The 26035-nt window shown below is 37.7% G+C and overlaps 5 protein-coding genes across 6 annotated transcripts in view; 4 read left to right on the top strand and 1 right to left on the bottom strand.

The window, feature by feature from the left end:
- The first annotated feature begins 1549 nt into the window (after nucleotides 1-1549).
- On the top strand, nucleotides 1550-10283 carry LOC116178804 (TBC1 domain family member 16). Of its 2 annotated transcripts, none has more exons than XM_031498423.1 (6): nucleotides 1550-2771; nucleotides 2823-3112; nucleotides 3164-3366; nucleotides 3415-3666; nucleotides 3717-3898; nucleotides 9615-10283. In XM_031498423.1, exons 1-6 carry the CDS (start codon nucleotides 1847-1849, stop codon nucleotides 9806-9808), a joined length of 2046 nt encoding a protein of 681 aa, XP_031354283.1. In that variant the 5' UTR covers nucleotides 1550-1846; the 3' UTR covers nucleotides 9809-10283. The 2 variants fall into 2 exon arrangements, with proteins under 2 accessions (XP_031354283.1, XP_031354282.1); XM_031498422.1 differs by having other exon boundaries at nucleotides 1551-2771; nucleotides 2811-3112.
- Nucleotides 10284-10875: 592 nt separating this feature from the next.
- Nucleotides 10876-11918, top strand: LOC116178725 (protein lin-37 homolog). Its single transcript, XM_031498305.1, has 5 exons — nucleotides 10876-11140; nucleotides 11188-11358; nucleotides 11406-11574; nucleotides 11619-11767; nucleotides 11841-11918. The coding sequence occupies exons 1-5, from the start codon at nucleotides 10953-10955 to the stop codon at nucleotides 11863-11865; spliced, it is 702 nt and encodes a 233-aa protein (XP_031354165.1). The 5' UTR covers nucleotides 10876-10952; the 3' UTR covers nucleotides 11866-11918.
- A 343-nt stretch (nucleotides 11919-12261) lies between these two features.
- On the bottom strand, nucleotides 12262-13390 carry LOC116179419 (diphthine methyltransferase-like). The gene is made up of 3 exons (XM_031499212.1): nucleotides 12814-13390; nucleotides 12634-12769; nucleotides 12262-12586 (listed from the first exon to the last, which is right to left on the bottom strand). The coding sequence occupies exons 1-3, from the start codon at nucleotides 13346-13348 to the stop codon at nucleotides 12262-12264; spliced, it is 996 nt and encodes a 331-aa protein (XP_031355072.1). The 5' UTR covers nucleotides 13349-13390.
- Nucleotides 13391-16395: 3005 nt separating this feature from the next.
- Nucleotides 16396-16990, top strand: LOC116178631 (cyclin-dependent kinase 2-associated protein 1-like). The gene has a single exon (XM_031498184.1). It carries the CDS (start codon nucleotides 16422-16424, stop codon nucleotides 16692-16694), a length of 273 nt encoding a protein of 90 aa, XP_031354044.1. The 5' UTR covers nucleotides 16396-16421; the 3' UTR covers nucleotides 16695-16990.
- Nucleotides 16991-19743: 2753 nt separating this feature from the next.
- Nucleotides 19744-26035, top strand: part of LOC116179420 — a 7755-nt gene continuing 1463 nt past the window's right edge. Inside the window, exons 1-6 of the mRNA XM_031499213.1 lie at nucleotides 19744-19949; nucleotides 24679-24951; nucleotides 25002-25217; nucleotides 25295-25520; nucleotides 25671-25742; nucleotides 25980-26030. Of these exons, the coding sequence (XP_031355073.1) occupies nucleotides 24744-24951; nucleotides 25002-25217; nucleotides 25295-25520; nucleotides 25671-25742; nucleotides 25980-26030 (773 nt within the window). The 5' untranslated portion in view covers nucleotides 19744-19949; nucleotides 24679-24743. The remainder of the gene's footprint in view (nucleotides 19950-24678; nucleotides 24952-25001; nucleotides 25218-25294; nucleotides 25521-25670; nucleotides 25743-25979; nucleotides 26031-26035) is intronic.

Below are 26035 nucleotides of genomic sequence, written 5' to 3' on the forward strand. Positions count from 1 at the left end.
CAAGTTGCATCTTTTTTATTACATAATATAACCCCGTCAATCAATTTGACAGGCCATTTGAGGGCATAATGAGATAACAATCCATTATGCCCTCTCATTAGGCCCTTGGGCGTAATAGACTGCTTCATATATCACATATGACAGATATAATTGACATATAATAGGCAAATGAAAAATAAAATGATTTATGTGGCTTCTGCCATAATATAAAGTTTTGTATTATATATGACGATAAAGGGAAACTTTACCATCTCGTGAAAGTGCCACTCGTGAGTGACATCTTTCACTCAATGGTTAAAATGTTCCTTTATCGTCTTGTATAATAAATAAGTATAACCAACGGAGCTATTTTACAAATGAAGGGTTTCACAAACTGTGCGTCGCGACGCCCCAGGGGCGTTGTGTGTCGATGCATCCGAGCTGAGAGAGCTCCGCGCACATTCTGTCGACCTCCTTCCATAATTTCAAAAATATTTTCCCGATAATCTGGAGCACTATGACTGCTAAATACCGCGACAAGAAATTGAGAATTTAGCTCATATGCAATGGTTTAAATTAGGTATATTGGGAAAAAAGCAGAGGTCTACGCAGTAGCAAAGGAATGATTAGACATTGCCACCTGGATTAATAATTCGCCATTTTGTGGGTGTCATACGAGGAGATTTTTTGGGGAGATTCGTTCGTTAGTATGCAACGCACCCAGAGTACTACTGATAGCAAAACAATTTTCGTCCTACAGAATTTGGGAGTAAATATGCAGCGGGATCAGGTCGTGATCCTTGGAGTCTGGAGAAAATGAAGATTAACATATTGTTAATTAGTTACATAGATTCCCCATATAAAATTTGGATTATTTCGTGTCTGATCTGTGAAAAGTTCTATGAAGATTTGCGTTTTTTGGGAACAATAATAGAGCACTATACTGCTGAAGGAATTTGAGTGCGAGCTGTGTGCGAACTTGACAATCAAATCAAATAATATTTAGGAAAGAATTAAGTGAAAGTGTCGAATTTTTTACGCCACAAAGGAAATGATTGTGCAAAACAAACGGTGAAGATGCGAGTTCGCGTACTCGACCAAAAATAAATTCGTTAAATGCGCGAACTTTCGCATTAAGTTACTGCACCCCGAGTGAAACCATGAGATTTTGAACTCCCATTTTTGGAATACGTAACCCTAGAATGAAATCGGTGCCCGCCATTAGAATAAAACATGAACAAAAATGAGATATATCATTGCATCAAAAAAACACTCGTTATTTTAGGGTTGCAAAAGTTTCGTGTACAATCAATCACTCAGGAAAGGCATAATTATAACATTGTGTTAGTGCATTAATTCGTCCAACGCATTCACCTAAATATAGTTTAGGTATCTTTCAAAAACTACTTAGTTACAACAATGAATTTAGATCATGCGCTGACTTGCACATTGAAAATTGACTTACTTATCATTTTATCAATTACATTTTGAAAACAAGTAGTGCTGTTTGCGACACCTATCTGCAGCAGACCCTAACCAGAATAGAGCGCTACAGGCGCCCCAATTTGATTTAATTCCGCATTTTAATAATGTTATCGGGCGCAATTGTGATAAAGGTCTGCGAATTTCCGGACCTTTTATTCAGTTTCAAGGTAGCCGCGATACGAATTAAGTTCATTCATGTTCGCTGTCAAAAATTAAATTGAAAAGAGAGGAGCGAGAGACTCTGTAGATCAATAATGTAGTAGTAGGACATGGGGACGACATACGGTTGTGTTTTGAGGTCGGAAACTACTAAATATGTGCATTAGATATCTAAGCAAATTAAGTGTAATGTAATGGTGCTCCGGTTAAGTTAGTGTTAAAAATGCCTCTAGTGGATTTCATACGTAGAGCGTCCACTTATATTCTGGGAGCGGAAGATGATCCGTTCAATGAGAAAATGGCACGTTACGAAAATAACGAAGTGCTGTTTTGTAAAAATAACGTGTGCGTCCATCCACCGGCGATGATCCGGCAAGAAACTGACATCCTTCACCACCCAGGGTATTTAACAATCACCACGAAGACGTTCGTTGATCAGTATAATAACGTGAAAAGGCCGACGCTTTTCCTGACCTGGATACCCAACACAACCTTAAGGAAGTGTCCCGGTGCCCTTCAAAACGGATACAGCTTTCTGAAGAGGAACAGTGCCGACAGTTTGGCATCGAGCGATTCAAATTCCAGCACAATTTTCGATAAACATCAGCCAGAGCTCAAGTGTACAAATCCGTTTTTAAACTATGACGAAAAGCATTACATGGAGGAATCCAGCAGCGACGACAGTGATAAGCAAGAAATCAAAGAAGTTATAAACATAAATGTCGAAATCTCCAATCCGGACATAGAAATAACAACAACCCCCGATAGTGTTAAAGATGAAAGCGCCGAAAAGTTCAGCTTCTCCCGTTCGGAATCGGTCACATCCAACGAGAGCCAGTGCAACTGGATGTCAACGCCTGAATTTCTCGCACAGAAGCATAATTTGGCATTTCCAGAAAGCAATAATTGTTCTCCAATTTTACCGACTAAACAACCCCACAAGTGCAGAACTTTTAACGTGGATTTAAGCCAGATGAGATCGTTAAGGTTGTTTTTCAGCGACGCGAACTGTACATGCGGACAGTTAGTTGTCGCGTCCAGAGAGTCTCAGTACAAAATTTTGCATTTTCACCACGGCGGTCTCGACCACCTAGCTCAAGTCTTGCATCAATGGCACTCACTGCTGCACAGCATCAAGTTTGCGAAAGGTAACTGCTTTCGAACAGTCAAAACCCAACCCGCTTTAGATTTTATTTTAGGATACGAGGAGAATCTGCCCTACCGCCACTTCATGGTCTGTCGCGCCGAAGTCTCGGACCTGGAACTGCACCCCGAAGAAGGGCAAGTGACAAAACTCACCGAAGACATGTACAGATCCCTCTTCAACGAAAAAGGACAGCTGGAGGACGACCTGGTTTTACGAAAGGCGATTTTCTTCGCGGGCATGGAACGATCGCTTAGAAAAGAGGTTTGGCCCTTCCTTTTGCACTGCTACCCCTATCAAAGCACCTACGAGGAGAGGTCCCAGATTGCCGAAATACGCAGACAGGTAGATACGCGCGCAAAACCTCACCGTGTACTCCAAACGTTTCCTCCACAGGAATACGAGGAAATAACACGGAGACGTTTGGATTTGTCGGGAAGTCAGCGCAATCACTTCAGGAGGAAAATTCAGAGCGTCGTGGAGAAGGACGTGATTCGCACGGATCGGGGCAACCCCTTCTTCTCGGGGGACGACAACCCTAATATAGCTATAATGAAAGGCATTCTCCTTAATTACGCCGTTTATAATCCCGGACTTGGGTAACGCGGAAAGTTGTAAATTAACCCGATTAAATTGAAACTCAATAGGTACACTCAGGGAATGAGCGACCTTTTGGCACCGGTCCTATGCGAGTTGCGCGACGAAGTCGCGACCTTTTGGTGTTTCGTTGGCCTTATGCAGCGGGCGGTTTTCGTAGCGACGCCGACCGACAGGGATATGGATATATCGTTAAAGTACCTAAGGGAGCTGGTGAGAGTCATGGTTCCGCACTTTTACGAGCATCTCGAAAAGCACCGGGACGCCGCTGAATTGCTCTTTTGCCATCGCTGGATCCTTTTGTGAGTAAAGTTAGGCGCTCAACTTTTTTCGGTTATGGCCTCGTTTTTAGATGTTTCAAGAGGGAATTTACGGAAGCTGTTGCGCTACGGATGTGGGAGGCGTGCTGGGCGAATTACCTTACAGATTACTTCCATTTGTTTTTATGTCTCGCCATCATTTGTGTGTATGCAGATGATGTTATTGCTCAGGATTTGAGAGCCGATGAAATGCTCCTACATTTTAGCTCGTTAGGTAAGCAAATTCCGTTCTTTGATTGTCGATTTCAGCGTTTCGAGCAAGTTTTCTGTAGAATTCGCAAAAACAGAAAGCATTTTTTCGTGCTGATTGTAAATTATCGCATTCAGATCGTGACTGGTTTACTAATAGACCCATTGGCTTATTCTTAATTTGTACACGACTAACCCCTACTATTATTGAATTACTTTTTCAATGTCGATCTATTCTTTTTCCACCCATAGGATACCCATACTTCTTACGTTATTCACAGGAACAAAGTCGAAACTCGAAAGGAGGGAGGGGTATCTTATATGGTGATGAGAAAAATAGGGGTAGGAGGTTGTAAAATTCCCTTCTATTGTCCACATTGCAAAATTGAAAAATACCTACTGATATCCGTATTGTTCTAAATAATAAAAATGAATTGTTCTAATAATAAATGCTGCATACTAGGAAAAAAAGGGTAACGCGGTAATATTTCATGTAATTGGATGGATCAGCAAAATCATTACAGTTATGCAAAATATTCTGATTTAGGTGTAAAATATTGTGAAACCTTTAGACTTACCCAAAGTAATACAAAAATACATTACTGTGGCGAGGAAATATTGAAGGACGAGGCCCCTTTGGGGCCGATTACTTTAATTTCTGAGTCAAGTAGTGTCATTTTTGTGCGAGTTTTGTATTAAATTTTACCCGAAATCGTATTTTAATTTTAATGAAACTAAAATTTCCTGACAGAAAGTAGGCATGAAAATGAAGGTTTCAGGACGATTTTGGGTAAAGAAATATATACCAGGTAGCGAATGCATATGGGTTCAGGTTATATATTTTTTGCCAAAAAAACCTATGCAAACCGGGTTTTTATGTAGGCAAACTGATTTGAAATCGGAGAAAAATAATTAAAACAGCTGAATTTTTTCCACGAACGAAATCCCGGGGGGTTGAAAGGGGTGTTTTGCAATTTGCGTCAAAACTATTAAGGCGAATATGTGTAATGTAAAAGTAAGTTAAACAACTGTTGATGTCTACACTTTTTTCTCATAACCTCAAATTTTTCGGGACAAACCGGAAAAACTGTCTTTTTCGTTTTCTATTGATATTTATGCGAACAAAAGTAATCGGGGCCTGATATTCGGAAGAAAGACACTTTTTGGGCCCGTAAAATGGAGACGTTTCCGAGATATTGACGATTTTCGAAAAAACACCTCTTTTTCAGCTGGATGAAAAATATTTTTTTTTTCATCGTACAGAGCTGTGCGGGGTTACAAAATTTTCGTAAAGACTTCTATTTTAATAAGAAAAAATAAAAATATCGTTCCAATAGAAAAATTTCGAAAAAAACGCCAGAAACTGAAAAAACAGTTTTTCGATATAATGTACATACATGTTTTTTTAGTATCAATCACAATTAACAAATTTTTTATTACGTATGTTTTCTTTTCTTTATAGATATAAGTACAGGGTGGCCAACTAAGAATGCGAGGCACTGTATCTGAAAATCTATCCATCGTAGAGGCTTGCGGTAAAAAAATTTATTACTAAAACGGCCACGAGCAAAACCTGCGGAAAATATTTTTGAGTTTCTGAAATGACCGCTAGGGGGCGTAACTGCAATCTGGAATCTAAAAAAGTGATGTTTCTGTGAATTCCGCTATATTAACTTAACAAAAAAATGTCCGGTCTTTGAAGTTGACAATAATCTGAACAATTTTTGTTTGACAATTTTTCCTGTATCTCTAAAAATGAAGTGGTGGTGGGGGGGGGGGGGTATTCAAAGGTTTCCGTAGAGAACACCCTGTATCTTCGAAACGGCTGAGCCGATTTAAACAAACTCGGGTTAGTTCAAAAGAGCTATTCTTCAGCTACAAATATTATACTATTTGAAGTTTTGTTAGTTTCACATATCGCCGCTTGAGGGCTTTTTTCGACATTCCGACAGAAATGGTTAATTTTCTCAAAAAAATTAAATGCATTGGTTCGATTTTTTTTTCATGAAAAAGTCGCTAAATGATGCCTACACAAGTTCGCGAAAACAGCATCTCGATATCTTGAGATATATATATATATATATATATACAGGGTGTCCCTAAAAGGTCTGTACAACGCGCTACCAGGGGTTCTTGGTATCAAAATAGGACGATTTAACCCAACTTACCTCTATCCAAAAGTGCTTCGGTAAGACGCTATCTACCGCCAAAAATTCAAAAAACAAATCGTTATTTTTATTTTATCGGAAAATGGTTTTGCCGATTAAAATGAAAGTCGGGATGTGAATGTCTAATGTAAAAAGGGTCTTTCTTTGTGATATCATCGTTTTGATTGTAGTTGCTATGTAGGTGGTAAAATACTGACCATCCACATCTGAAGAGGTCTAAAACTTTTTAACTACTATTTTGACGGTTCTGAATTTTTAGACACTGATAGACAGTTTACTTGCAAGCATTTTTTGTCTCTTGATGAATATCGCTATCTGTGATGGTTTACGAAAAAAAAAAAATTTAGGCATGATGAATGGCATGCACCATACATACATAACGTACCAATGTTGCAAAGGGCACAGTTTAATTTATTACGCCGTATAATGCTTTGTATGCGTGAAAATGGTGGTCACTTTGAACATTTAGTACGTTTAAATTAATACATTACATTGACTTACTCTGTTGTGTTCGTTTTATTCTACATTACTTGCTTGCACTACGGTTTCATAGCCTACTTCTTGCTTGCACTTATGGTTTTTGAGGAACAATCGCATGTATGGTGCATGCCATTCATCATGCCTAAATTTTTTTTTTTTCGTAAACCATCACAGATAGCGATATTCATCAAGAGACAAAAAATGCTTGCAAGTAAACTGTCTATCAGTGTCTAAAAATTCAGAGCCGTCAAAATAGTAGTTAAAAAGTTTTAGACCTCTTCAGATGTGGATGGTCAGTATTTTACCACCTACATAGCAACTACAATCAAAACGATGATATCACAAAGACCCTTTTTACATTAGACATTCACATCCCGACTTTCATTTTAATCGGCAAAACCATTTTCCGATAAAATAAAAATAACGATTTGTTTTTTGAATCTTTGGCGGTAGATAGCGCCTTAACGAAGCACTTTTGGATAGAGGTAAGTAGGGTTAAAAATCGTTAAATCGTCCTATTTTGATACCAAGAACCCCTGGTAGCGCGTTGTACAGACCTTTTAGGGACACCCTGTATATTTTTTTTTCTTATATCGTGATGGCCAGCATTTCGAGCATTTACGGTGGCATTAAAAGCTTCCTTTTTTAAATCGATCCAGCTTAGGGCCACAAATTATATAATAAAAATAATTCCGGAAAAAAGAGCTTAAAAAAATAAAATTTTGAGGGTATAAAATTTTCTTTGGCCTAAATTTTAGGTTAGGAACAAGATATAGAGACAGGGGCGGACTGGGTACTTACTAATGAAGTTGGCGGAGGGGGGGGGGGTAGCTCTGCGGTGCACTCCTTTTTCGGAAATCAATTACAATACAGTTTTTTTTTAAATTGCAGCTAATAATTAAAACTTTTGATTGAGACGTCCGATCGAAAAAGTACGAATTGTTTTAGATTCTACGCACAAAAATTAATAAGAAAAAGTGTTTTCCCGAGAAATTTTGGTGCAGTCAATTTTTGGTAAAAAAGGAAGGTTATACACTGCCTTTATTTGAGCCTCGAAATGTCTCAGATCGACCCGGAAAAAAAAATTTCTTATAGAATGTGGCCTGTAGAATCCATAATTTCAAACAGTTCCAAAATTGGGCTACTAGTTCAAAAGTTACAGCCCTTTGAATTTTCTTTCGAAATTGGTTTCTAGTCCATAACTTTTGATTGAGAAGTCCGATCGAAAAAGTACGAATTGTTTTGGATCCTACGCACCAAAATTAATAAGAAAAAGTGTTTTCCCGAGAAATTTTGGTGCAGTCGATTTTTGGTAAAAAAGGAAGGTTATACACTGCCTTTTTTGAGCTCCGAAAAAAAAATTGTCTCAGATCGACCCGGAAAAAATTTTTTTTATAGAATGTGGCCTGTAGAATCCATAATTTCAAACAGTTCCAAAATTAGGCTACTAGTTCAAAAGTTACAGCCCTTTGAATTTTCTTTCGAAATTGGTTTCTAGTCCCATAACTTTTGATTGAGAAGTCTGATCGAAAAAGTACGAATTGTTTTGGATTCTACGCACCAAAATTAATAAGAAAAAGTGTTTTCCCGGGAAATTTTGGTGCAGTCGTTTTTTGGTAAAAAAGGAAGGTTATATACACTGCCTTTTTTTGATCCCCGAAAAAAAAATTGTCTCAGATCGACCCGGAAAAACATTTTCTTATAGAATGTGGCCTGTAGAATCCATAATTTCAAACAGTTCCAAGATTGGGCTTCTAGTTCAAAAGTTACAGCCCTTTGAATTTTCTTACGAAATTGGTTTCTAGTCCATAACTTTTGATTGAGAAGTCCGATCGAAAAAGTACGAATTGTTCTAGATTCTACGCACCAAAATTAATAAGAAAAAGTGTTTTCCCGAGAAATTTTGGTGCAGTAAATTTTTGGTAAAAAAGGAAGGTTATATTCTGCCTTTTTTTGAGCCCCGAAAAAAAAATTGTCTCAGATCGACCCGGAAAAAAAATTTCCTTATAGAATGCGGCCTGTAGAATCCATAATTTCAAACAGTTCCAAAATGGGCTACTAGTTCATTCAAATGAAACCTGCTATATTTTTTTAAACTTTCAAATGTGGAAAAAAATTCTACATCGATCAATTATTAAATTCCCTATACCTATCTGTGACCGTTATATGCATAATTTGCTTAGGAAGAGTCATATAAGTACAGGACCCTAAAGAAAAGCTGCCGATGGTCAAAAATTTTGAAAAATCTTGAATAAGTTGGAATCTTTTGACGCTGGGTATAGGGAATGTGGGTTCAAATGACGTAGATTTTCATGTAGATTTCGAAAATATAATAAAATATTTAAAATAAGAAAGTTGCTATCCACATCCGGTAAAACCGGAAGTGAAACGATCATAATAATACTTTCTTTCGATAGATCATGAAAAACTATGTTGGTGTGCAAATTTTCAGATTTAAATTATTAATGAAAGTCTGCTAACTTTTAGGTAACGGTTTGCGTGAAACAGCCTGTGGGATGACAGGTAATTTCAGGACATACTCGTAAGCTATCAATGGGCAAAAACTTTATGCGATGCAAAAACAGAATTCCAAAATACATCATTATCGTTGACACACAGACGGACGAACACACACATTTTATATTGTGGCAACACATAAAAAACTCTTCAACGCATGCGCCCTTTCGTGGTAAGAATTTTGAAATTTGTTTTTCAAAATCGAATAGGGTATACCCTCGGATATACCTGAAAACCTATTCAAAGACATGCCATTCAACTTTGTAACTCTTATGGTTGCTGAGAAAGAATTAAAGAAGAAATCCAAATTTCACCACTTCTTTAGGAGTGGCTCCCAAACGAAACACGTTGCAGCCCCGATTTATTTGGAAAAAGTGCTTGTCTTGATCCCCTCTATCACCCAATTTTTTTTACATACGGTCATGTAACACCCTGTATATCGACCAAATAAAAAAGAAATATATTTTATACTATTTTTTTATAGTACATAATTATGACACAAACGGCGCCTCATACGTTTAAGTCCGTTACACCTTATAAAGAAAGTTGTATATTTCATTGCATTTTTATTTTCAGCTATGTACATGGACGGCCAAGTGATAGCGAGAAAAGCGAGAGGTCTCCTACACCAATTTAGACAACTTAGAGAAATTCCGTGCACGCTGTCAGGCCTTTGCATGCGATGCGGCCCAGGCATATGGGACAGTTCGCATAGTCCAAGGGTATACTGCACCGGACACGAAAATGGATACTGTCCGAACATTAATTAATCAAATCGCACGCATGTACAAAGAGCATTTGTTCGCCCGAAAAAGTATTATTTTTAAACAATTTAGCCTAGATGAATAAATAAATATAAGCTATATTGTTGATGTTAAAAGAACTATTATCTATCAGCTCATGACCATATCATTATTCACTTGATGGATTGGTGACATGCTGGGTTTGTGATTTGTCATTCGGACGCGGTGCGAGTTTTTGACAATAAGATGCTTGGTGTCTTCATTTCTCAGTGTTTTTGCAGTATGCGTTCACTTAATACCTATTAGCATGCATGCAGTTTTCCAATCACTATTTACAGTTATAGTGCAGACTCAGAGTGTTGCTATGTGAGAGTTCCATCATATTGTACCTACATGTAAAATATCATATCTCTGTACACAGTTTGTTTTATATTTATTACTAAATTATATATTGTAAATGATATTAGCTATTAAATAAATATATTCATCACATACACTTTAATACCTTCGTATATATTTTTTTTTTAATTTCATTTGGCATTGAAACTATAGATATAGGACACGTGGAGAGTCTGGATATTTTTTTCTTTACACTTCTTGGTCCCACTCATAGCCAGAACCAGTTTTTGATTCCATATATGAACCGTAACTTCCTATAGGAAAGCCCACTGGCTACATTAGGTACTGTTGGACCGAAAAGGGCAATGTATGGAATTTGGACCCTGACGTTGTGACAGTTTGATATTATGTCAATTTAAATCGTTTTACAATTTTACAGAAGTTTTGTGCCTAGAAATAAATATAAATACTGGTTAAATAAATCAGGATTTTGCGTAAATTTGGACATAGTCCCGAAGTAAAAATCAGTTGAAATGACGTCATTCGAAAAAATATCCGTGTACGTCAAAACATGCATAATATTATTAACTAACTATCAACTTTCATCTCACACTTTTTTCAATCTAACGAATGGTTAAGGCTGTAACTCGCTGATTCCATACTTTTCCACCACTCCGTATATTTCTTGTGTCAAATCACAACACCCTATATTTTTTATGTTGGTATAATTGTGCATGTTAAAGTCACTAGATATAGTGACTTTAGTACATGTTTGTTTTGAACGCACCCTACCGTTAATCGTCCATTTTTTGAATTGTTTATTTCTTAAAATATGACGAAAAATCATAAAATGTCCTCGTTTTCTCCTGTAAAGGTTGAGGTGAAAGAAGAAAACCTCGTAGGTCATGATTATCTAATTGCCAAAGGCCGTTTAAAAGGAGTGCTACGCCAATTAACAGAACAGAGCGACTCCGATTCCGATTCCGTAGATGAAGCTGTCCATTACTCACCCCGAAAGACGTAAGAGGTACCTCATTCTCACCACTTTCCACGGAAAAGGTTTTCAGGGAATCACGCAAACGAAAAATCGCAGCACCGGTTCCGGTTCATCACACTTACGTGATGAAACTCTTCGATCGTAGCGTAGATCTGGCTCGGTTCGAAGAAGATACGCCATTGTACCCAATATGCCGCGCCTGGATGGCCAACTTACCGCGAAACCCCCAAGTGATCGTCAAGTACGTCTTGTACACTGGCCTACATTTTCACCTACTCTCTATTTTAGGAGGCGGCTATCCTCCCCCGAACCAGACAGTAACACTTGGAGCAATAACTTTACCGAAATAAATCGATTGCCACGCCCCTCCGAGGGATTTCGTACACGAATACCTTCACCGTTACCAGCTCAATTAGGCCGTAGCAAAGACGACGTCGATAAGATTAACTTTAATTATGTAAGGCTTCAAACCGCTTTGAAACGCAATTAACAAGTTTTCAGGAGGATAAATCGCCACTGTCTCGCGATATACTTATTCCCACGCACCTACGAAGATGGCGAAGCGTAAAAAAGAAGTGGATAAGTACGGCGCAAAAGAACGAAAGTCGTTATGAAAAAAGCATGCAAATACTCCAAACTATTTATAATAAGTAAGTTTTTTTTTTGTTTCGTTGATTGTTAATGTACGTTGTATTTTTTTATTTATTATGTGTGTTGTTTTAGAGCTCAAGAGACAATGGATTATTAGAAAGTTTTAGTTTTATTGCCGTGTTGAATGAATAAATGATTACCTTTCTTTAATGCGTTTTGTTTAATTTAATAATCGGCCACTGTAGAACAGGTGCTCATATCTCGTGTGGTGACTGAAAACAGACTAGTCGTGTTACAGTGACTATAAAGACAGTGTCGATAACAGGGTATCTCGTTTTTGATTGGTCGTTGGTTCCGGTCGCCATATTGGAGCTAAATTCCAAACTGGCCAATAGAAAGTTGTCGCCACTGTCCTTATAAAGTCACTGTAGCCGCTGTATGTGATGCAATTGTTTTTGAGCTACATTTTTAGCCACAAAACCACTGAGGCATGGTTGGTTTATATTATGGTTATGGGTTGACTGACTGTTTCAAAAGAGCTCCCACATATTATTCATAAATTTTCCTCTTTATTTTCTTTAGGTAACTTTGAAATACATAACAAGGAATCATAGAAAGAGCAAGTACCGATAATTCTGTCATCACCCCCTAAGTGACACCAATCTACTCCATACACCATGCTTTCGTGTTCATAGAAACTACAAACAATGTCCAAACCGTCTCCAAGGACGTGTGCTCCGCCTAACATACACGCACTAAGCAGAGACTTTGAATTAAACGGATCCCACTTTAATCGCCAGACTGGCCCTGGCATCTTAGTCAAACATTCCTCTACTTTCATATTGCGCACATCCCAAAGTCGCACATTTTCATCATAACTGAAAAGTGAAAGTTTTTAAACCTTCCACCTTCATTTCGAAAATACCTGCCAGTCGCTATTTGGAACTCTTTATTGATGTTCGAGTGCACACTTGTTACCCCAGCTTGATGAACTCTGTTCTTGTTCACCGGTGCCGTGCCAATGCGTGTATCAAAAGTTAATAACAAAGCATCGTCTCCTCCTGAACTCACAATTAATATTAATCCGCTCTCAAAAGATAGTCACCTGTATAAAACACAGCCGTGTTCCACGAGTAAAATGCTGCAATCCACGCTTCAAAGTCGTGCGCTTTAGCTGTATTTTGCAAAACCAAGTTGTTTTCGCAAAGCTCCAACTTATGCCAATTACCCTTCGAATCGCTACAGATCATTTCATGCTCTTTCGTCCAATCTACCGACAAAATCAGTGCTTCGCACGGTACAGTGCACGTAGTAATTAACATTAAACGCTCATTCTCAAATTTATAAACTTCAATTGCACTTGCTGCATTAACTACAGTCAAAATTGGGCAGTGAAGGCACCATTTCTGATCGAGAACAGCGGAGGTATTCACTGTTTGGCATAGCTGTAATTCATTTGCCGGAGTAATCGAAAATAATAGTATTCGTCCGATCCGCTCTTGCGTTTCTGTAAGTTGATAGTTTGCGCAGACAAAGAAATGCTGGTACGGTTTATGCGGGCACCATTCAACTGAATCGGCGTTAAATTCAGTTTTATATTTATGCAATGTTATAATTTGTTTAGTTTTATCTTCGCTCATTGTTGCAAAATTATATTTATAGGTTAGCACAAAAAAAGTAAGGTTATGTTACAATTCCAAAGACCTACCGCTGGTGTACAGTAGAACTACCAAATAACAGTTGATCTACTATAACTTTTGTCTCCATGAGCTCTCATGAGCTAACTTCGTTACTTTAAATAGCAACACCTATTTTTTAATATATTTTTGGATTATACGTGAAATTTCAGTTCTTTGGTACCCACATATCGATATCTACCATTTAAGGTTTTTAAGTTATTTTGACTTTAAGAAATAAAATTGAAGGATGTAGACGGTACCTTGATAATTGGTTATCTGAAAACGTTTGTGGTTATGGTAACCCATTAGTACCAGAGCATAGAGAAAGAATGGGGCTTTCTTTTAGTGTACTTAAAAAAAAGTTAAGTTGCGTACGACTCCACCTATGAAGATCCAAATAAGAAACTTCAAAGACTAAAAACTCAGTTTTGTTAAAAGGAATTATCATTTTCTTACTATTGCATTAAATAGAGAATCGAAAATTAGCATATTTTGATATTACATGTTCGTATAGCTATCTTGATTGATTGTATTGTTACAATTTTTCAGAAATGTAAGGTGGTAGTATGATCAATACACATTATAGTAACTACTTAGATCATTTGAGGTTACATTTATAAAAGCAGGTTTTTGCAAATTTTTTCAAGAAAATACCATTAAGTACGAACTAGTAAAAAGATTCAACACAATGATGTTTAGAACCAGAACCGTTGTAAATATGAACAAGTACAGTATTTCCTATAGGTCTGGACCTTTGGAACCGAAAAAAAAATCGGAACCGCAATTATTTTAAGAACCGCTGGACCGCAATCGTTATAAATATTGTTTCGATAAAAGTATTAGAACCTGAACCGTTATTTTCAATAGATGACTCATGCACTTACCTATAAGAAGCAGCTAAAGCCTTTTCAAGTCATCTTTAGATAGTCCCGAGGATAAGGCTAATAATCGAAGCACAAGATTCGCGGGCACACACATACACGGCACTTTACCAGTTTAATTTATACTTTAATAGGTAACCGAAGAAAGAAAATTAACACAAAAATCAAAAACGCGGCACATGAAGTAGACCGACGCGTACTAATGTGCACGATGGCGGTGGTACAAACGTCAACCGTACAGAAACGTCAGAAACTACGACAGCACAGACCATCAACGGTACGACAGGTTAGGGTGCGTCATAACGTCACAAAAGATAAGTTCCCCTCTCGATCCGCACCTTCAAAACTACCAGGGTCGCGTCTAACCTTTTTCGGGCCCTAGACACACAAACAGTGTAGGGCCCCTTACCCCCCTGGTTTATACTTATATCTCATAAAAACAAAGGTACCTACTTATGGTTTCAATTTTATTCAGTTAACTTAACAAACTCCCATAGAAAATACTATAATAAAATTTACTATTAAACTACTATAGAGAGTGTTATCTTGTGTGCACCATGCACCCACAATTATATTAATGATATTAAAGTATGTTTTATAATGTGTAAAGGTGCGTTTTCACGCTCATGCAATTTGCGCAAATTGATTTGTGCATGCCAATTTGTGCAAGTAAATTGATGCATGAAAACGAAAATTGTTTACTTGCACAAGCCAGAAAATTTGGCTTGAGTAAAATCTGGATGGTCAGATAATTTGCATGTGGTTGGTGCAAATGCATGAACGTGTAAACGACACAACAATTCGACACGTGCATAGAGAGTGAATAATAATAATAATAATTGTTGTTCCGACGTGCACGTGACTTTAATAGACTGTGTGGTTCGTTATTTTGTGTTTTGTTGGTGATAATGCCAAAGAAAGAAAAAGAGTTCATGGTACATTGGTTTATTGAGTTTTATAAATCCTTTCCTTGTCTCCTGCGATCTTCTTTTTTGCACTTTATGCAACTTAGCAGGCCCCCAATTTTAACGGGCCCTAGGCTCATGCCTACTGTGCCTAGGCGAAAACGCGGCACTGAAAACTACCCCTAATCACGGCAGCTACAAATCTTGTGATTTGTGCTTAGACCATATAGTACATGGACTGCTAATTGCAACTAATTTGGTCAAGGACATCGCCTGGGTATATAAGTTTCAGGGTAAACGAATCTATCCGAAGTTGTTCGATGAGACACGATTTGAACTGTCAACCTTTAAATTAACAAACGTCAAATAATTAATCGCATAGAAATGCCAAAAAATCAAACCTATTCTTATTTGTGGAAGTATAGAAGATAAAGAATAGCATTTAAAACATCTCGTACGACTTGATTGCTACAGAAGCTGCTGTTTTTGTGATACGAGTGGTGTTTACACGACTTTAGTTTACCCTGAGATTCACATACCCTAAAGTCACTAAATATAGAAAGTACCGCAATCCATTGGGCTCGTGTGTTAGAGAGAGAACGCATGATTTTTGCCCAAAAATGGCGGAAGTTACCAGATTCTAGTAACTTTAATGTTAGGGATTGTTCCACCTGTTTGGAGATATCTGTATATATTTTTATAAAACATGACAGTACTATGAAGTTAGGTTATGAAAAATGACAGCTATTCAGATTTTATTTTTCAATTTTTTTAAGTTGGCAGCAAATTTGCCCAAAAATGGCGGATGATTGCGGTACTTTCTATATCTAGTGACTTTAACATACCCACGACTACAGCGCCCCCTATCCGTGACCACCTATTTTGTATTGAAAGCATAGAGCGAATAGCAGTCCATGTACTATATGGTCTAAGGATTTGTGACTGCAGCGAGTGATTAGGCTACCGTCTTGGCCCGCAAAAACCATAGATTACAATAGGTTTTCGTACAAAAAGTGTGCACTAGTTCAACAAACGAACAAACCGAAATTAAATATACACAACAAAAGTAAAGATGTCAAATCAGTTTATTTTAACTTTGTAATTAAAATGACGTATTAAATATTAATATTTATTTTCTTGTCCCACTTAAAAGCACTTACCTACTTATTCTTTCCAGTTTATTATTATATTTCGTAAGTAAAAGTTTTAGAACAGCAACATAGTTCATATGATCTTGTAGTGATCAACATGGAGACTGTAGACATACAAGCAGTAGAATCGAAATTGAGCGATGTGACTGTAACCGCAATTCCGATGGTACCGAAGTCCGGCCAAAACCAACAACCGGGCCAGTCGAAGTACGCGCAACTTTTGGGCGTGATCGAAGAAATGGGACGCGAGGTCAGACCTACTTATGCGGGCAGTCGAAGTTCTGCAGAGAGATTAAAACGAGGAATCGTTCACGCTAGGATTTTAGTTCGAGAATGCTTAATAGAAACGGAACGGAGTGCTCGACAGTAACTGTTAAAGCGAGTATTAAATAAATCGGGTTATTTTATAGTACAAAAGTGTGTTACGAAGAAACTTGTTAATTTAGTTTGCACTCTGAGCCTATTCGGATGAATGGGCTAAGTGTAGGTTTTAGTAAAATCAAAGTAAATATGTTAATGTTATAGTCTAATTACTCAGGTGTCTTACAAATACGGATCATATTTTTACAACTGTATAAAAGTATAAATTTTGTATAAATCTACTGTAGTATGTACCAAATCACTTAAAGGCAATTGTGATTAGATAATAAATGATAGTTTTTTAAATTATGGATTCATTTATTATTGTTCAACAAATGCAACTTATCGCATTAGAGCCCTTTTAGGAAGAATAGATTGTCAGGGGAGCTATCTATCTATTCACAGGGAGCAGTTAGGCACGCCAAACGCCCATCATTCCTATCCCCTTTCTTTCGGAACTAGCTTCAGAGCTCGTTCCCCCCAATAAAGCATAGGACCTTGTTTGTCACAGTGGCAGACCACATGCTCAGTAGTTTCATCTGCCTCACCACAGAACCCACACATGGGCTCTCCTACAAGCCCATTATTGTGGAGGTGATAATTGACCATCCAGTACCCTGTAAGGACACTGGTGATCTTTCTAATTTGACTTCTATTCAGTTTTAGAGGCTTAGAAGACCTAGATTTGCCAATTAAGGGCCCTGGACTGTCTGAATCCGGTTGGTTGTTGCCACTGAACCTGGAATTGAGTGGTCACCCAGTCGTTAACCTGGCCCCACAATGAAGGGAGCAAATTCCTAAAAGGTATGCTCGGGCCTGACGAAGACCCCATCACGAGTCTGCTCGTTCGCCCTTTCGTTGTCCCTCAGTGCGCTGGCATCCAAATCAAGCTTACCCAATTATAGACTCAGTTCAACCCTTGCTCCCTGTCTGGGAAAGTGACCGCTTATAACTCTTCGGTCTGACAACCCGGATCACAATATTCCTTTCTTGCGAGGAGGGGTCGGATCTTAGGGTTTCCTTCCAAATCCGCCCATCCCCAAGACTGCTTTGATCCTTCCACTCATCCCAATTGTTTAGCCGTGTGGAAGCCTTCCGAGCATAAGTATAAGCTGTGGAGGCAGAGGCTCAGTGTAATGGTTCTAGTCCCAAAAATCCCTCCATGGACCAAGTTTGCGGGGTTTTCATGGATCCATTGACTCCCAGACACTAGACAGGTGAGTATCTCTGAGCGTACCTTTTCCTGTAGGTTTCCCTCCGTATGGTAGGCCACCATACATAAATGCCCCATGCAGTATATTATTGACCCTATCAGTATCACTACAGTAGTGTAATAATATAGTCAAGGCTTCAAGCCCTATGTACAATATCAAAAGCCCTTCTACATGCCTATAGAATTATGTTATCAAACATCTCTAAACCTTCCCCATATAGTTTTATTCGTTGAAGTTTTTAAAGTTAAAAGCGACTATAGTTTCGGCGTACTGCCATCATCAGGCGATGTGAAAGTTAACAGGAAAACGGTAAATTACAAACGTTGAAGACGGATAAGACGAACATGTTGTTTTTTTTTTAATTATTAACTGGCCGAAGCCAAGTGAAAAACCTGAAGGGTGGTTAAAACGGAAAGGTTGTCCTAAGTTTCAAGACGAATTAATTATCAAGCCTTGTTAAGATAACCAACCGGGGGGATGATGGCAGTACGCCGAAACTATAGTCGCTGTTATTTTTAAAAACTTCAACGAATAAAACTATATGGGGAAGGTTTAGAGATTTTTGATAACATAATATATTTCAACCCCCATTTCGAGGAACGATGGATCCAACTCAAAAAAATGCCTATTGAAGCTGCAGAGTTGCCTCTTTCTGCTTTTCCCTCGATATGTGTTCCGTTTCCAGGTCAGGCGGGACTACCACACTACCCTTTTCAGATCCACTTGACGTCCTTGAAGAGTGAGCCGATCAAGGTCCGCCCCTCTCTGTGGACGACCTCTACTATCCGATGAGCTCATCTCCGTCGAGGATATAATGAATCGCTTCCGAGAATGGCGCGTATCCATCTTATTACGATTGACCCATCAATGCCAAAGCCTTCATCACCCTCACTAATTGAATCAAAGGTCGTGCTGTTAAACCAGGCGCACCCTCGGTATCTAGAAACGCTCCCAGTCCTCTCCCCTGCAAACATCTGCACACGAGGCTGTGAAGAGCCATCTCCGTGGACATCAGTCCTGTAAGCATGTTGGAATGGATGTAGCGGTCTATAAGGACCAGTATATTAGTATACCCCATTCCTCATGTATCAATCCACCATCTTCACCGTTTTTAGAAGAAACGATGATTAGTTTCCAGGAGACATGTGAGAGCCTCACCCGCGGTAGGCGTATATCTGACCCATGGAAGCCTCAGTCTCCTCTATTTTTGCCCCGGCGAGTTTTTCAAAAGGATCTATTACTTCATGAAGACCCTCTATAATATGTTAACACAGAAGGTCCCTATGATAATCTTCTCTTATACCTTCGAATATTGTCCTTACACCTGAGTTGAGTGATCTTGAGATCTTCCCAGCCAGTGTCCGCAGGCAGCTTAGTCCGCATGACCCTTTTTGAAGAACCTCTTTACGAACCTTTTCAAGGTCTTAGTTCCGCCAAGGTGTGCATACGGAGTACAGACAGATACGCAGAAGGTTCGAATACTTAGGTACATGTATTAAAAGATGTCAATAATTCACGGATTTTTATGGTCTTTGATATATAAGCTAACTGAGATGATACTTTTCGGACAGAATATAAGAAATCGGTAAAAAGCCAGCATGTTTCATTCCTCTGACTACAGGACAGCCTCTTTAGCCAGATTTTAAGAATAGATAGAGTTTAGAAATGGATCACCAGGAATGCATTTAGGATGCTGAGGGTGACAATATGCAAATCTTTCCCACTTTCATCCCTTATTTGCCTGGAATAACATTGCCGCCATCTATTGTTCATTTAGATTTCTAACGCCAAAAAAAGCTGTCCATTAGTGCTAAAAGATGTCACTATCAGTCTTAACCAATTGTCACATTTGACATCTGGGTGTAGATAGAAAATTAAAATAATTAGCAATTTTCCACTTAATAACGATTTAAATTCCAAAACGTTTTCATAATGTATTTATTCAAAGACAGTATATCTGTAAAGTGATCGGAATGCGCGGTTTTTTGTGTTTAGATTGTCTGCAACCGTCGTCCAATCAATGGGGGCACCGTGAAGAATTTTCATTGACGGTGAGCGAATTTTATTTATTTATTATCCATATAAAGATCGTTTACACTTTATGTATTATTAGATTAATATGAACAAATGGTATTAATTGCCTTTGGTGCTCATTGGATGCCCTCATTCTATTAAAAGAAAGAAACACAAAAGCTTATATAAATGTATTCTGTTCCAGTTTATTTTCATTAAAGTATTTCTACGCTGACACCTGTGCTGTTTATTTTTACAAAACGATTTTTGGAGTAGATCGAAAGAAGGAATGTATAACATCTGCTTGACGTTCATAAAAAAGTAGCTTTACGTTGGTAAAGAATAAGGCACATGTTTTCATATTACGGATGTACAACTTTTTGCTTGCAAGGCTTGACGTACTTACAAACCGAGTGGAAAATGTATTACAAAGTGTTCATTTGCTTATGCATAATTTAATTAACTCCACACTTTAAAAGGCTACCAAATTTTTGCTTCTGTGTCTATTGCGGGCATTATTGACATTGTTTAATTATGTTTACCATGCCTGTGCTGCTTGAAAAATATGCAGATAAGAACTGATAACGAATTTTTTGTAATTGCTGTTTCGTTTCATGTTGAATAAGGAAAGTAGGTATGTTTTTATTATTGGTCCGCAATCTGCAAATTTTGTGGTTTTTTATGTGTTGTGCCCTATTTCACCATGCAGAAGCTTTAATTAGTGTCTACTATATGGTTCATCAGGTAACATTCTCCGGGGTTAATGTGCCAGTGCTTGTTATGTACAGGGTGGGTTGTGATCGACATACAAGATGGTGCAGATCAAGTGGGACTCGAGGTGAGACTGATATTACAGATTTAACACACAAGGTTCCTGGCTTGGCTACAAGGGTCCTGGGTTCGAATCCCAGGTAAGGCATGGCTGTTTGTTATTGTAGGTATAGTGGGTTGAGTGGGAAGAGTAGCAAATTGCCAACACTCCGCCCACTATAAAATAAAGGCAATAAAAATAAAAACAATTTAAAAAAAAATGAAAACCACTAATTTCAAACAAAACAATTATCTCTTATGAGATAAAGTTTAATATGAAATAATATGTTGAATTTTGGCAGATTAATGAAAGTTTTTGTTTTTTTTATTTAAGGATAAAAGATGACCTAATTAATTATTTTAATGACAAACTTAATAATTAATTTTGCTGATAATCTGCCTACTGAAAGGTAAATATCTGTACATAATTTGTACATCATGTTTATATCTCGGTTTATATGTACCTCGATATGTACCTATATGAAGTACTTAATTGATAATTTTTAAAGTATTGGTTTACGCAACAAAAAATTCTGGAAAAACTTTTTATACATAAAAAATTGTTCTAAAAAAATCTTGTCAGACTTTTTCTTGTTATAGTCCAAGATCCCAGGACCCTCAGATCTTACTTATTTTCTAATTTATAATTATTAGTGTGGACAATGGACGTATACACACCCCCTAGCTCGAGCCCTAGCTTGGGCCAACGGCCAATTCTCATGTATCAGGTGGTACAGTTACGTAAAAATTGTACTCACAGTCAAAGGACTGATTCTTACATAGGGAATATTGTAAATTATTAGAAATTCATACTGCCAGATACCTTCTGTTGGCAGTACCTATTGCCAGGCACTTTTAGTTTATCGAAAGCAAAAAACCACCTAATTCTTACCGTCCGAGACTTGATTTTTATCTATGAAGTTTAGGGGGCTATTTTAACATATTTTGTAAGCTTCCAGACCAATCGTAGGGAGCAATCATCCCCTAAGTAGGTTTGTATGACTTCATGTTTTTGGTTCTCTATTATGAACGAAATTTCCGAGGAAATATCTGTATTAAGTATACAGGGTGATTCAAATTCGTGGCTAATCATTGGGATCTCTGCAACAGTGAGATATACAGTGTGTGGTGCCTCTTTCTGTGATTTTTGAAAAATGTCTTATCGACGAATGAGACGGAGAACAAAAAAAGAAAAATAATGACGTAATTTACAAGAAACATTTCAAAATCAAAAATTTTACATTCATTTCTCATCAAAACGTCCACAGGTAAGTAAGTAGATCTTTCTGAGTCAACATGGCTATAATGGCGATGCATTCAAATGAATTTCTTTTTTGTCCACTATTTCATTCTTGATTTTTTTTCAATAAATGCAATGGCCTTTGTATACCTTTTTTTTTAAAACACGCTATCAAAATTATCAAAGGTGACATCAGATAATTAATTCAGGACATATGTTTGACTTCTGTAACGAAGCATACCTCGCTTCTGTTTCTAGCTCTTCAACTGTGGGAGTGATGTCAATAATTTTGCGTCTGTGACAAGCTATTAGATTAGATGAAAAATCTAATAATTCTTGTGGCACTGATGCTTCTCCCATATTGTAGCGAATATTCCAGAAGTCCCGATAGACAACGAGGCGCCATGAAAGATTAGTCATCGGCGATAAAGAACGCAAACGAATGTGCTCAATCTTTCCGGGAAATATAACGTGTTTTATTCTAGAACGTTCGGAAGCTTTCGTTAAAACCGAATTGTGATTCAGTTCAGTTTCAATTTCAACGCCGAAGTAATAAATAGTTCGCGCTGTTATAAATTTTATATTGTGAGTGATAAATAACAGTACAATGTTATAAATCAATTCATTTCAAGATTGTGTATTAATTATAAATACTTAAAGCAAGTAATTAAATTTACGTTACAGTATTTATTTTCATAATCAGTAGCACTAGGGAGAATATCTTCATCTTTTAATTATTGCTTCAATGATTATTTGTCAATGCTAGTAATATTCTTAGGAGCGATTAATATACACTGTGTCCAAAATTAGAGAAAAGATGTTCAATTACAGAGTTACCAGTTACTAGAAAATTTCGATTACTTCCGAGGATATTTTAGAAAAACCGAAATTTGCCGATTTCGTTTCTGTTTTTTCCTGGTGTTATTTGAGCAGCTACAGAAAAATAAAAAAACACTTTCTCATTGTCACTTTTTGAGCTCTACAAGACACCCTCGAGAGACTTCCAATACAACGACGTCCTAGATGATAGTGTTAGGGACAAGAGACGAGGGGAATTAAAAACATAATAATAGTTTATTCTTTAATTAATATTTGTGAAATGAACTCTTTTCATTTAAAATCTTCACAAACATTTTACAATAAATGCGCCATGGCAATTAGAAAGCGTACGAGTGTTCCAGAATAGTCAAATGGCATTTTATACCAACAAGTAAATGTCTCAATAATCGTCTAAATAATTTATAATAAAATAATATATTGGCTTTGCATGCTAATTTGGTTTGTATGCTACGTTATATTTCCCGATAAGTGTGAAACATCACACACACTCACACAACTCACATCTTTTTCGTTGACTGTGCCCCTTTTAATTTCTGTCTAACGCGCGAATGCATAAATGACAGTACTCAGGACCTACTGACTACGAGAACGTGGATGTATTAGGGGTTGAAATGGACATTGGTATGCAGAACCAAGTTGGAGGCTCGATGCCCCCACTGACAGAATATTAATAATAATAATGATTTATTGTAGTAGGCCTAGGTCTGCTTTTTACAGAATCAACATTTAAGGCACTATTTGACCTTACTGTCAGCCGTAATAAACAATTTAAAACCAACTTTCTTTGAAACACTTCAATGCATATTCATGAAGTGATAAAATTTAAATATGAGTCAATTATAAGAGGAGGAATTAATTAATGATTTCAGCTAGCTAATTTACTACCGGCTTGCGTTATTAAACTGAATTCCATTTCCAATGAGAAATAATTGACAGCCGAACGCAAAGTTTCGCGGAGCTTAATTTTCGTTAATAATAAAGCACATATACAAGCCTGTAACTCCTAACTTGAATTTAGTCCGTCCCTGACCATCGCCCCCATCTGTTGCATTTATTCATACCAGACCACACACAGATTTATATAGAGTTATAGCTACTTGCAAATATTATATCTAATTCAATTAATTAGTGTTAATTGAAAAGAATTTACCTTGTATTCCGATAGTGGGTTCGGGTTGAATATACCAAAATGCTTCTGAACCCGAACGCTTTCTTTACAAGTTCCAAGAATATTCACTCGCAAAAATCACATTAAAGCAATCACGCTTGTTAGAGCGTACATTCTTTGACGTATATTGCTTTTGTCGCATAACAACTGAATTCTGTGCATTTAGTAACGGCTTCCAATTATTCTTATACAATTTATGACCTATGAATTGCGCTAAACAAACGTCATCCGTTTAAACGGTTTAAAGGCAGGCCTGTGGGGGCGTCTAACAAGTTACGAGCACAAAATTTAGAATTGCAAATGTGAATATCTAAAAAACGGACTGTCAGAAGAGGCTATTTGCAAATGATACCTAGATGTAGTACACGAAGCGCATCCTTCCGTAGGGTGGAAACTTCAAATGTGAAAATCTCAAAAACGAAGTGTTGGAAAAGAGTACTCACAAAGTGAAAATGAACTAATTGTGGGCACAGCATCCAGAGATTACTGACCAAATTTCAAAGAAACCCCTTAAAAGCATAATTCTGCATTATTGACATGTCAAAGCCACATTTGGTACTCTGACAATTTATAAAAAATAAAAATAAAATAAAAAATAAAAAAATAAAATAAAATAAAAAAATATAAAATAAAATAAAAATAAAATAATTCTTCTAATTTTACTCAACTGCTCATATTGTTCCAAGACTCACCTTTTTGTTATTTACAGATGACACTTGATGCAAATTTTAGAAATTACGCCTTCACCTCTTGATTGAGGTCAAGCGTGCGCAAATGAATCGCCCAACTTCCGGGAATAAAGTCCACAGGAGGGCCGAATCGGGTGGACATCATCGTCAAAGCTCCTCCGGTTCCGGCCATCACAGATCCGATTCGGCTCAAAGCTGCGACCTGGACATTCAGCACGAAACGAAACATCACCGCTCACGATCGGGACCTTACGAGAAGAACGAGTTGCGGCACGATTCCAGCGGATCTCAACGTGCGGTAGTCGGTTTCGTGTTTGACGTTTTTAAAAAAAATTATTTTCAGTGACGTCAAGATCGAGCATGAACGAGACACCCTACCCTCGTCCGACGTCGTTATTTCCTACAAGTGGTGATAGCAATGACTCGTTACGTCTCGAGCGGGAGCCGTTAAAGTTCGAAGTTAATTTGGTCGGTGCGCCGCCTGAAGTCGAGCAGCTTGTGAATAACATCAAACAGGTTGCGGAGCAGTTCTTGTATCATTGGAAGATGTTCCCTATCGGTAAGTTGGCACTAAAACGTATTTTTTGTTCTCTGCACCGATTGATTCTAAAAAATTCGCGCGCGTCATTTTTCCAGTGCTTCCCGCGCCGATTTTCCAAAAAGATCTGCTCCCTCCCCCTCAGCAAATCGCCTCGGATGGTTCTTTAGGGAGGTATAAGATTAAGTACCACCTTAGGGAATTATACCTGCGAGATCTTTTCGTGGCGCCGTCGTTTGACGAGCTCGACGCGGTCGCCGTCGATTCCAAGGGTGAACCGAGGAAATTAACCGGAAAGCAACTGGAATCAATTCGAGAGAGGGGGTATGCTAAATTTCTATCATCTAATGCATGTGGTTCAGTTTGTAATTTTTTCCTTTCAATAAATTCTTTGTACCGAATTGTGTTATAAGCTTAAACTTAGATCACAGTGTTATAAGTAAGCTAATTCACAGCGTATGTTGTTCTGTAAAGCTTGCACAAGGATAAGTATGGAAAGCCTAAACGTTTGAACTCCCAACAACTTGACTCAATCAGGCACTTAGGGTATGTCTGTGTGATGTGCATCAGTAACCTATTTGTGTACTTTTTTTGTTGACGTGTATCTAACTACACTTTTTTCTATTTTTTTTCAAAACGGTGTGCAGAGTGTTTTTGCTCTTGTGCATTTTACAGTAACGACATCTAATTTTTTTGACACCGAAAGCGGATGATCTCCACTGGGAATTGATCATCCGCGCCTGAGTTTTTTACAATAGTAACGTTGGCCGTTATGTTTTTCAGTCAATTCGAAGTTGAGTCGCTTAATTTTCCTGGCCAGCAACACTGTTGGAGGCTTT

The sequence above is a fragment of the Photinus pyralis genome, unplaced genomic scaffold (assembly GCF_008802855.1).
Source record: "Photinus pyralis isolate 1611_PpyrPB1 unplaced genomic scaffold, Ppyr1.3 Ppyr1.4_LG8, whole genome shotgun sequence".
NCBI lineage: Eukaryota > Metazoa > Arthropoda > Insecta > Coleoptera > Lampyridae > Photinus > Photinus pyralis.

Bases quoted from the DNA above. Each gene is read 5' to 3' on its own strand.
- LOC116178804 (XM_031498422.1), top strand. From the start codon at position 1,847: ATGCCTCTAGTGGATTTCATACGTAGAGCGTCCACTTATATTCTGGGA. The intron at 2,772-2,810 runs GTAACTGCTTTC...AACCCGCTTTAG, and splicing joins CAGCATCAAGTTTGCGAAAG to ATTTTATTTTAGGATACGAG. The intron at 3,113-3,163 runs GTAGATACGCGC...TTTCCTCCACAG, and splicing joins TTGCCGAAATACGCAGACAG to GAATACGAGGAAATAACACG.
- LOC116178631 (XM_031498184.1), top strand. From the start codon at position 16,422: ATGGAGACTGTAGACATACAAGCAGTAGAATCGAAATTGAGCGATGTG.
- LOC116179419 (XM_031499212.1), bottom strand. From the start codon at position 13,348: ATGAGCGAAGATAAAACTAAACAAATTATAACATTGCATAAATATAAA. The intron at 12,770-12,813 runs GTGACTATCTTT...TTGTGAGTTCAG, and splicing joins CACGGCTGTGTTTTATACAG to GAGGAGACGATGCTTTGTTA. The intron at 12,587-12,633 runs GTATTTTCGAAA...TTCACTTTTCAG, and splicing joins TTCCAAATAGCGACTGGCAG to TTATGATGAAAATGTGCGAC.
- LOC116178725 (XM_031498305.1), top strand. From the start codon at position 10,953: ATGACGAAAAATCATAAAATGTCCTCGTTTTCTCCTGTAAAGGTTGAG. The intron at 11,141-11,187 runs GTAAGAGGTACC...AAAGGTTTTCAG, and splicing joins CATTACTCACCCCGAAAGAC to GGAATCACGCAAACGAAAAA. The intron at 11,575-11,618 runs GTAAGGCTTCAA...ACAAGTTTTCAG, and splicing joins ATAAGATTAACTTTAATTAT to GAGGATAAATCGCCACTGTC.